Source organism: Fukomys damarensis, unplaced genomic scaffold (assembly GCF_012274545.1).
Source record: "Fukomys damarensis isolate Sample0158 unplaced genomic scaffold, DMR_v1.0_HiC HiC_scaffold_26, whole genome shotgun sequence".
Classification (NCBI taxonomy): domain Eukaryota; kingdom Metazoa; phylum Chordata; class Mammalia; order Rodentia; family Bathyergidae; genus Fukomys; species Fukomys damarensis.
In genome coordinates, this window is record NW_022900938.1 from 9686937 (window position 1) to 9699172 (window position 12236).

Sequence of the window (12236 nt, forward strand, 5' to 3'; positions counted from 1 at the left end):
TGTTTGTAAATGGGCGGGAGGGGGTGAAGGGAGGGCAGGGGCAAGGGGAAAAAATGAGAATCAAGACCTATTATGTAAAGGTACAGAATCCCAATGATGAATGTAACTGTACTGTATACCTAGATTGTACCAATAAACTCAATTAAAAAATATATATATAACATGGTTTTAGCAGTAAAATGAATTCCAGGTGTTTTTTTTTTTTTAGTATACTAAAATTGTGGTTCTAATTCCTTCATTGTCTCATTTTGTGACTCTGAGAACTTCTGTAAATATTTCTGGGCTATATTTACTTAAAGCAGGATGAAAGGCTGGGTGTGGTAGCACAAGCATGTGACCCTCGCACTCTGGGAGGCTGACACAGGAGGATCTAGAATTCCAGCCCAGCCTGGACAACTTAGTGACTCAAAAAATTTTTCTTTAAAAAGACTGGGAATGTGCCTCAGTAGGAAAGCCTTGGTTCAGTCCCCAGTACTCAGGGGAAAAAATAAAAGGTTTACCCCAAAGACTATAATGTGTTGTTTTGGTTTTGGTTTTGAGTAAGAATTTTATTTTGAGATCATTTTATATTTATATTCAGTTGTAAGAAGTGAACAGCAAGATCCTTCCATGCAGGCTTTATTCATAGTCTCCTACTGGTAAAGTACCACAAAAATGCAGCACAAACTGTAGCCAGAATATTGATAGTAAGTAGAATATAAAAAAATCGTCCAGGTCAAGAGTTCTTCGTCTTGCCGTCTTATAGCCATACCTCTTCCAGCCTGCTCTCACCTCTCACCTTTTCCTTATGTCGCTGGCAAACATCAATCTAATCTCCATTTCCACAATTTTATCATTTTAAGAATCCTGTAGACATGGAATAACAGACTGCAGGACAAGGGGAATGGAATGATGCAATCCCAAAGCTCCTGTCAACACCTCAAGTTTTGATTTCTCTGTGATAAATATCCAAATAGCTCATGTGATGGCTCCATGTTAAGGTTCTGATGAAACAGACAAAATTTTTCCTGAGTTGCTGTAGCACTTTATATCCCCTTCAGCTCTGTTTGATTTACCACTTTTCCACTTTCTCGCTGGTGTTTTGGATCTCTCTGCAGCCTTTCTGAGAGTTGTGCAGTATTACCTCTTTTCTATTTTAATTTGCATTTCCTCATAGATACCACTCTACCAGCAGATCCTCTTCAATGAAATGTCTTTGGGCCATTTTTAAACTTAGTTGGTTTCATGCTATGTAAATTGCTGAAAGCTGTCTGATATATGCCTTGGAAATATCTTCTTGTAGACTTTATTTTGTCTTAAATAAAACAGGCCTTTTGCAGACAAAGAATGTTTTTGATGAAGCATAACTCATCATTTTTTTCCAAGTAGAGGCACTGATTTGGATGTTGAGTCTAAGACTTCTTGTACGGCCCAACATTCTTGAAGATTTTTCCCTGTATTTTTTTCCTAAATGGTTTATAGTGGTGTATTTTATATCTAGGTCCATAATGTATTTAGGTTCCTTTTGTATAAGGAGTGAGGTTTTGGCCAACTTGCATTTTATTTACATATTCAAGTCCAAGTATACCAGCAGCACCTTGGGTTTAAATTCATCTTTACACTACCGTATCGCTTTTGTAACATGGTCCAAAGTTAGCCGTATCATTTTGAGTTTGCTTCTGAGTTCCCTACTCCATTCTACTGACCTATTCATCTGTCTTCCCACCAAAATGAAAGTCTCGATTACCAAAGGTATACCAGAAGTCTTGATATGGGGTAGACTGGCTTCTACTTTATTAATCGTTTTCAGAATTGCCTTAGCAATTCTAGCTCTTTTGCCTACCCTATAAATTTTAGAATAATCTTATTTATATGCTGTGAGAAAAATCTTTTGACGGAAATTGGGTTAACTTCTACTAGACATGATGTCTCTCATTTAGATTTTCTATCATTACTTTCCTAAGTGAACTGTAGTTTCCACTACACGAGTACTGTACAACTTTAACATCTTAAGTCAGTTTTCCACCTAGGTATTTTATTTTCTTAAGCACTGGCTGACTTTCGTATCCACACGTTCATGGCTAGAACACATCGATACAATTGATTTGCAGAGGTTAACCATGCATACTGCCACCTTCGTGCACTGACTTATTAGACTGTGGTATTTTCAGCCACGCTCCAAGTTTTCTACAGACAATCCTGTCATCTGCAAATGGAGACAGTTTTATTTCTTCCTTTTTCATCTGTGTATTGTTAATTCGCTTTCTTACCTCATTGCAACAGCTACAACTTTGAACATTGCTTTTATAAGAGTGGTGATGGCAGAAAGCCCTGAACCCTGCTTTTCCCCCTAAATTTTAGAAAGAAAACATTCATGCTTATATCATTAAAATACTTGTCGTTGTTATAGCTTTTTCAATCAAGTTGAAGTCTTCTTCTATTTCAACTATTACGAGTTTTTAAGCCACGGATGGGGGTAGAGTCTTCTCAAATATTTTTAAAGCACTGACTATGTGAGAAGAGACATACTGTGACTTCAGACTTTCCTCTCCTCTAATTTGTTGCCTTACTTTGGATGTTTTTCTCTCAACACTGCTTTAGTTGTCTTACGAATGTGACGTGTTGCACGTTCATTCATTCCACTCAGTTTTTAAAACTTTCCTTTTCTAATTCCTCTGATGTGTGGAGTATGCAAGAATGATGTGCCCTTTTCAAGAGCTTGAAGATTTTAGCGCTATCTTTCTGTACAGTTTCACATGTTTTTCCTCTATGGCCATACAGGTTATGATTTCAATTTTTTAAAAAAAATCGGAGGAATGTTCTGTAGTTCACAATAAAGTCTATTTTAGTAGATGCTCCTCGAATACTTAAAAACACGTGTGTTCTGTGGTTGCTGGTGGAGCCCGCTGCAACGTCATCAGAGTCCGACTGTTCATGATGTTGAGTTATTCTATATCCTCGATAACCAGGTCAGGTGTTGTTCAGCTTTTCTGAAGATTTGTATTTGTCTTTAATTTTTAAAAATCTGATCATGCTCTATTTCTTGCTGTAGTCAACTCAATTTTTGAGACTATGGGCTTAGTTATTTTCCAAATGTAAGAATGTATTAGTGATTCTCTCTTCCTTACTCCTTTCCCTCTCTTCTTCCTTCCTTTCCTCTTGTCCTTTTCCCCTCTCTCCACTCCTGTCTTTCTTCTCTTCCTTCCTTCTTTTGCTTCCTTTCTTTCTGTGCTCCAGGCTGGGTCCATTCTTTCTCTTCTTTCTAGGACTCTGATGCCACATGAATATTGCACATTTGACTTCAGCCCCTCGGGTCCCTTAAGTTCTGCTTCATTCTCATTTCTGTTAGTGTACTGGGCTGTGTGGATGCGGCTAGGATTCCTATGCTTGTCAGACCTGGAACTTGTATTAGTAAAATTTCCAGGCCATTGATTCTATGTCTTCTATTTCTTTGCTTAGATTTTTATATTTCATTACTAGGACTTGCTATTTGTTTAAATGCACTTGTAATTACTCTTTATATTCTATTTTATGATGGTTGTTTAAAAACCTTTGTTCTTTGTTTTGAAATCTTATTCTAATATCTCTGGCATCCTGATTTTGAGATCTATCTGGTTGGTGAATGTTTTCATTTAGTTTAAGATCTTTCAGTTTCCTGTCGTGAAGCCTGATTTTCAGTTAAACCCTGGCTATTTTGGATAGTTGGTTATGGATTCTGGAAGTTGTATAAATCTCCTGTTTTTTGTAACTTCCTATGAAATGGTTCTAGGAAATGACAGTAGAAAGCACTTCTTCTCCTCACCTGGGGAGGATGGAGTGGTAGGATGCATATCTTGTCTCACTGTGGGCCTCACTGGCACAGTGAGGGGAGGCATGCTGACACCATAGGGCAAACGTGATGAGGGGAATATTAAGTCTGGATTCCTGTCCTCCTTCTATTATTACTTAACTTTATAACTTTGGGAAATTCAGTTCATCTGGGCCTCTTATCTTAAAATAAGGGGAAAGAGTTATGCCAGTTAGACTACAATTTCTTTTTTTACTTAACATTTCTTAGTAATTATTTAATATGAGATTTAGAAAAGATGAAAAAAAAAAGAAAAGATGACATTAAAATTTCCATACATATATTGGTAGGATGCATATCTTGTCTCACTGTGGGCCTCACTGGCACAGTGAGGGGAGGCATGCTGACACCATAGGGCAAACGTGATGAGGGGAATATTAAGTCTGGATTCCTGTCCTCCTTCTATTATTACTTAACTTTATAACTTTGGGAAATTCAGTTCATCTGGGCCTCTTATCTTAAAATAAGGGGAAAGAGTTATGCCAGTTAGACTACAATTTCTTTTTTTACTTAACATTTCTTAGTAATTATTTAATATGAGATTTAGAAAAGATGAAAAAAAAAAGAAAAGATGACATTAAAATTTCTGCATACATATAAAATCAATGTTATACTCATACTTGTCATTTAATGACAATTAAAATTCATATGAAAGTGATGTAATAAAATTCAGAAAATATTTTCTCTGAGCTCATGAAGGTGATGCCAACATATAGCTGGTAAAACATTTTTCATCCTTGTGTTTCAAAACCCAGCCCTCCTTTCACCTGCAGCAGAATTACTTGGTGCACTTGGTAAAGGTGGATTTCCAGAGGTCCATCCCCAAATCAAAATTAATGTGACATCCAAGAAATATATATACATATATATATGTATATTTTTGGGGGTGGGTACCAGGGATTGAACTCGGGCCCTTACACTTGTGAAACAGGCTCCACAGCCACTGAGCTAAATCCTCAGCCACCATGAAGTATACTTTAAGGCACCTTTTAACAAGTTTATGCACATATGTGATTCTGAAGCATTGCTCTAACACTCAATATATTATTTTCAACCTTGAAGAAAAAAGAAGTGTGTTAAATTATATCAAGACAGAATAAACTTTAAAAATTCAAGTTGTGGTAACCAATTACAGATTTTTTTTTTTTTTTTTGGTACCGTGGATCAAGCTCAGGACCATGCACTTGCAAAACAGGCATGGTGCCACTGAGCTCAATCTCTAGTGGCAGAAAATTATGATTGGGAAGGAGTAAAGATGATGTTTCCGAAACAACATGACTGTTAAGAGGTTCTCGCAAGCTTGCATTTTACATTAAAGCAGCTAATTTGGATGAATACTAGAGAAAGATAAAGAAGTGGTATAAATCTTAAGAAGCCTGATGTTTCACTGAACTCTGGTGATGCTCATTCAGAGGACACCAAGGAAGTGTCTTTGTGTGTGAGGCAAGGAAGAAAGATGTCTGAATTTATCATCTGGTGCAATTGGTAAAAGTTTATGTCTTCCACATAGAAGATATTCAACAAATATCAACTTCAACAGTTTCAATCTCACAGAGAAAAAACACCCCAGTCCTAATAATCATTGCTTGGATATTTTTGAAATATGTAAATATGTGCTCATCAGTAGGATAAATTTTAAAAATAATTTTACATTCACATCAAATGCCTCCTTGTATGACGATGCACATTTTCCAGATAAGCTATCCCACAATGTTTGCCAAATTCTGAAAAGGTATTAGGGTGCCACGTAGCCTAGCACAATAGCTGGCTTTTCTGTTTTGTTTTGTTTTGTTTTCTGAGACAGGGTCGCACTATGTATTTCAGACTGACCTGGAACTCACTATGTAGCCCAGTCTGGTCTCGAACCCACAGTGATCCTCCTGCCTCAGCCTCCCGAGGGCTGGGATTACAGGTGTGCGCCACCATGCCTGGCTTTAGCTGGCCTTTTAAAAGCACTACTGTTTAAAAGACACAGGAAATGACATCTGCTATTTTGGGCAAATTTTCAATGTTGTGTTTTACTTAAGGAAAAGATTACAGGGCGATTATTGTTCGCCTGCTACAGGAATCACACTTATAGCGAAAAAGAAACTGTGCTCAAGAAGCTTACATACTGAAACCAGAGAGAAAAGTTACACAACAGTGATGATGATGATAATATTAGTAATCTGCAATTTTTGAAACCAAGGAAATAGATTACAGAAATGAGTTAAGTTCTGTTCCTCTCTAAACCAACAATGCCACTGAGATCAGATGTTTTTCCTCATTGAAGACATCAATGGCTGTAGTGTGGGCTAGGAATTCCCATCTTGTGTTTTATTATAGGAACTGGGACTAGGTTATGATTAGAATTAGCTTGTGCTTGTAAGCAAGACACAGGGTTTTCCTTAAGATTCCAGATGATTAAAGAACACTTTCATGACTTAACTGCGGAATTTTCCAACTGCCCTGATTTGCTAAGAACTTCAGATTTCATTCAAAGCAAGTATGCACACACATTTACAATACTCTTATCTTTCATCTCATTACATCATCTACATAACGTCAGGATCCAATTTTTCAAAGTATTGAATAATTTTTAAGGAATCGTACGGACTTTATTTCTTGGAGTTTAGAGTATTTTCATCCACAACTTTATGGTTTAGGAAAGTAAAGAAACGCTCACCATTGCTTTTCTCACTGTGTGATCATTTTTTAATTTTATTTTTTGTGATCATTTTTTTAGATTAAGATTACAAATAAATGAAATGATTTTAGGAGATATAAATGCATAGCATTAAGCAGAGGTAATGCTCTGAGGAAAGAAATTTGTATGCAAGCCTACGCTCGTGAACATAAGAAATTAGTTAAGGATAAAATTCTGAATCTTATTCTCATGACAGGATGAATCTATTAGTGCAGCTAAGTATTTTCAGACCTTTGCATTTCTAAATACTTCACTAATGCCGGAAACAAGACAATTCTTGGCTTACCAAACAGAACAAACCACCCTAAAACATCTGGCATACTTACACACTTTTCGCTGTCAAATACATAGCACAAATGTTTATTTGACTCGGAATCTTTGCATATGAAAGTGAATATCCTTTTGTCGGTTTTATCATCTGCACAAAATGATATTCTATGAAGCTGGCAATTGTGCTGGACTTCCTGTGAACACAGATGGAGATAAATATGGGACGGCATTTTTTTTTCCATTTTGAGAAATATCAGCGTGTGTCAACAACATGTAACACATGATTTTAAAGGTGTAGCAGTCATTTGCCAAGCTTTGCCGTTAGAATTGCATACATCCCAAACGTAAGCAAAGCCGCAATACAGATGGATCACAAGACTCAGGGCTAAAGTAAGATATTTATTTCAACACACCTTCGAAAAACACAAGTGTAATGCAAGAGGATCGGAGGGCCACTGTCTTTGAGAGCTCAAAAGATTCTAAGACATCATACACTTTACATCCTGTAAGCTGACATAGAACAATGGGGCCCAAAGAGATTAAGATACTTCTAAAAGTTTACAGGATTAGCACACCCTGTTTGAACCGAAATTCTTTTATTTTCTATCACTGCTACTAATATTACAGTTAGAGCATATTCTCATCTGCACAAAATTTCACCTGAAGCTCACTACTAATTCAACCTTAGTGTCTCTGCTGAATTTTATTTTCCATGTCATCATGGTTACTTTTCTCTCTAGGACAGTCCTCCTTGTACCTGAGGTCGTGTTCTTCATGGAGCAAACTAAAGACGACTGCACCCACCCTGTTAATCATGAAAAGGACCAGGGCTACAGCAGAGAGACACAGCTACAACACAGGTGCTCACACATGTGTGCACACATGTGCACACGGGCCATGCAAACTATAAATTTACTTAAAATAAAATATGGATATGAAATAATTAGAAGAGAGAGTTTTTTAAACTACTGTTATTTAGTCAGAAGATTGAGCATTTGATAAGTTACATTTATATTTATTATCAATACTTAGTATGTATTCATTTTCCAAACTTGCTGAAGCATGTTAGAGGCAGAAAATAAATCTTCCTTTTTTTTTTTTACTGAATTATGACTGATGCAAATTTGCAAAACAATCATTCCCTTTTTTACTGTGGCTATAAATATCTTTTATCAAAATTTCATTATAACATTAGGAGTACTATCTAGAAACCCAAGGCACACATATTACTTAGTGTTGTGGAAAAGCGGAGACATAAAGAAATTGTGGTTTCAGTCAAGGAAAACTAGACTGATGCCTCCCTAGAAAGCCTTACCTGAAGTCATGCCTAGGAGCGTTTCTCCACAGGGACTTTTCCACATCCCGGAGCACAAATATTTGGAATACCTGCTACGAATGTTTCCCTTGTCTTTACTCCACCCGAGTCAGAATCTCAGAGATTTTGATCAGAAAAAGTACCACGGACATCGTAAAGGTCCATGTTCTTCCCCACCCAGATTTTGATATGTACATTGGCTTGCTAAGATTTGCTCTATGTCTTTGACTTGACTACCTGCTTGTCAGCTAAAGATTAGTACCTAAAATGAGACAGACTGAGAAATGCTCAGAGAATTGGTGTATAGCAATGTATTTTTCCCGGCATGTAAAGTGAATGGCAAACTATCAAGTAGTTGCTTAGCAAACGAGGAAGTATGTGGTTAAAGAGATAGTGGTGCAACTGGGTAGCCTGATATACCTATTTCAACAAAAGTGAGAAACAGTGCTAAATACACAGGCTTGTGATAAGGGCATCCTTTTTCGCTTTCTTGTGGTTAGTGCTTAGAAAATTTGAATCTGTCTAAATGGTATTTTGCCTGACTTTGCGCTTTCCTTTCACATTAACCTTTACCTTTGTAAATGTATTATTTGTGTCTATTAAACAATCACCTTCAGCCACACCAAACACTGACTGTGGATCTACATTAGTTTAAGAATTGTATCAGCACACTGATGACACATAAAGAGGATGTATTCCTCCATAGAGTGTAGAAAAGAGATATTACAAGTCCACGTGAAGCACACCGTTTTCACGGTGAGATGGAAACCACAGGATCTTTCATTCACTCACCAGCCAGGATGAGCTATCCCAGAGCCGCAGTTACAAACGACTCGGGGCTACCCCAAAACGGGGTCAGACTAGCAACATTATCTTCACCTAGAAGAGTGGGGGAACTGAACCTGTAACTTCAATATTCTCAGGAGGTTTTTGTCATTATTGTGATATTTAGGGACTCAGAAACACAGCAAACCACAGCGAAGGAGAAGCATCCCCTTTAATACGACTATTACTTTATGGGGATTGGGACAAAAGTATCAGCATTTTTATCCACTTCATCTCACTCCCTGTTTCCAGTACCATAAAATATTAATCGGAAGAATAAATGAGAAATGCAGAAAGGAAGAAAGGTAAAGAGGAAAAGGAAAAGCTCCAGAACCAAGTGGTTACAGATCGGCTTTTGAACTCACTTCCACCATCCCAAGTGAGAAGAATATTCTCAGCAGTCCGTGTTAGATTAATGATGGATTTTAAAATCCTCATCCATACTTACGCATAAACTTCTATTAAGAGCTTCATATTTGAGGGGTTTTTTTTCTAATTTACAACTTACACCTAAAATGAAAAGATTGACTGGTGCCCTCCAGCTCATTCTTGCCTCCCAGATTAGTGGCTCAGAAATTCATGTGTGGAAATAGGCTGTTCAGAGTAACCTGGGGAGTCCTCTCTCCCTCCTGCTCCCTCTCACTCACACACACACACACACACACACACACACACACACACACACACAGGCTTTTCCGCAGATTCTGATTCAGAAATGCACAGGAAGGCTCCAGAAGTCGCCATTCTTAGGAGTGTCTTGGGGCCCTTTAGTTCAGCAGAGTTGCTAAGTCCCTTTGTACATTACCTTCACTTTTTAAAATTACTTTGGAATCAAAACCAATATTTTCTGTGCACAAGTAAAGTATCACATACTCTGTATCCACACGTAATAACAGGAAAGGTGTTCCATACTCAGAGAGAACATCGCTGAACTTAGGGAACTTTCCAAAGATTGTTACTGCTCTTCAGCTTTGATAGGGATAAAGGTATAGATATTTCTATTAATTAAAACACTAGAAAACTTACTTTTGGGAAAAATATATCTGGGTCTCTTAAAAATAGTTATTAAGTATAGGAAAATAGCATTTGGAAAAAGGAATATTAATGGTTCTAACTGGTTGACAAAGACCAGTCCCATTCACTTGAACCTCGCCTCACTGCTGTTCTTTCTTTAAATAGGGATTGGTTCCGAAGAGGCATGGAGATTTGACAGTGAAAGCTCGGGAGCCACGTGCTACCACTGACAAGCTGCCAAAGAGAGACTTTTCCTGGTAGAAATTTGAAAATAGGGTTTTCCACCAACAAAAATGCTAGGTAACAATCACTTGTTTCCTGATTATTTTTGCTTTAATGTTTTCATCACCAGTTGTAGGGTTTTCCTACCCCAAGTCAATTTCTGAGATTAGTCACATCATCTTGTCTTCGCAGTAGAACTCATTGAGATTTAAAAAAATTATTATAATTTCTATGTTTAGGTTGACAGCTTAAGAAAAAAATTACTCTGCATTCCAGATAAAACCTAATAAAATCAGAAATTTGTGCCAGTGTAAATAATGTGACAAAAACTAACTTATTGGTTCGCTATGGCTTGTAAGAGTAGATTTCCCCAAGTGTCAGCAAGCCGGGGCAGAGGGGGAGGAGGCATCTATAATAACTGAAATGACCAATAGAAGGTTTTTTGTAAAGAACTTTGCATGTACGTTTCATTTGAAGGAATAGTCTCACTTTAAAAATCTTCTAAAATCATTCATGAATAGGTCAAGGCTAAGGAAAAAACCCTAAGTACAAATATATTCTTCCCCTAGCCAACTGGAAATGTCACACCGCACCTGCATTTCTGTGACTCAGCTCTACCCACACATGTATCACTGTGTAGATATTCCTGGTAGTCACCTTGTAGCGTTTTAGATCTTTAGATTTTGCAATTTTCCAAGGACACACCAATGTTAAACTATCAATTCTAGAGATGAAGGAAATTCTACATACTGCTTTAATCCTACCTCTATTTTGTAAAGACTTAAATGGAATTAATAAAAATTTTGAATTACTCTGAATTTTCAGTAATGGGAATGATTTATTATAGTATAGATTATGTGCATGTGACTGGTAAAATTGTATAGCCTAGGTTGACCACGTGTAGATTCAAATTTAAAAAATACATGAGCTTCATAAGTCCCAAACATTCTGATTATAAAATAGTCAATAATTAATCACACACAGGTGTACACCCACTTCAAAAGAGCTTTAAAATCTGTATGGTTGAGGAGAAAATTTTCAACAAACAAGGCCTACAAATGACCTATGCTGGTTGTGGATTTGCCACTGTATCCACATTTCATTTTAAACAGAAGGTGAAAGAACAGAATCACTGTCTTTTTTTCCCACTGGATATGAGACTTCACTTAAGTCAGTTCAGTTCTGGCTGTAGAGGGCTACTGTCAGCTACTGCTGTCTCAGCTTACTTGCCCCTTTTTAACTATGATTTGCAAAGTGAGTTCTCAGCCGACACACCCATTCAGAAGATAGTTTCTCACTTTTCACTGCTCTGTTTCCAAGTAAACTGTATTAAGTGCTTGAGTCACTTTTCCCCTGTTCCTTCCACTGTTCTGTTACCTCTTCCTTTTTCTGTTTTCAGCCACCTAAGCAGCAGTCATTTGGGGACAATCAAAACTGAGGCCAAGTCTCTACCTCTGTGACACTGAGAGTGGATAATGGGAGATACCTGGAGTCGAATTGTGGGAGGTCTCAAATTCACATGGAAAGGTGGAAGGAATGTCACCACCCTTTGAAATGGAATGGGAAAAGAGTAATTGTGGGTGCATCCTTGCCATAGTCTAGTTGATCGTAAAACGATTATAAGTGCAAAATTTCTGCATCCAGTGATTCTGCAATCCCTGATGAAGCCTTAGAACTCTTTTAATAACTACAATGGGCTATAGTTTGAAAATGAAGCCTACTACATGTAGCCACCAAACTATGCAATGACAGATCTCATAATGTGCATGTGACTTGGTGGGTTTCTTCCGAGACTACAGATTCAGTAAACCTGGACTCTGTAGATTTCATATTCCTAATAAGCACCCAATGGCTGCAGCGCTACTGGAGCACAGGCAAATCTCCAACATTGTCAGGAACTGGTATTCATGTCGATGAATTATTATTGGCACATATGAATGTTTTTGGCACATGTTAGATTATTACAAGTTACACATGTGCCAGAAAGTTCCATGATCTGTTTACAAACTGGGTTTCCTTTGACTTTCTAATTGCATGCACCAGTCCATAAGCATGCTACAGTGATAGAGGAAAGCTTT

At 37.4% G+C, this 12236-nt stretch overlaps 1 protein-coding gene across 16 annotated transcripts in view; it reads right to left on the reverse strand.

Annotated features, from left to right (window-relative positions):
• Positions 1 to 12236, reverse strand: part of Gulp1 (GULP PTB domain containing engulfment adaptor 1) — a 236590-nt gene that overhangs the window by 31264 nt on the left and 193090 nt on the right. For 13 of the 16 annotated variants that reach the window (XM_033756344.1, XM_033756343.1, XM_033756346.1 and 10 more), the window contains exon 8: positions 6839 to 6976. The exons of the other annotated variants lie outside the window; for them this stretch is intronic. In XM_033756344.1, coding sequence (XP_033612235.1) covers positions 6839 to 6976 — 138 coding nt within the window. The remainder of the gene's footprint in view (positions 1 to 6838; positions 6977 to 12236) is intronic. 16 annotated transcript variants of the gene reach the window in all.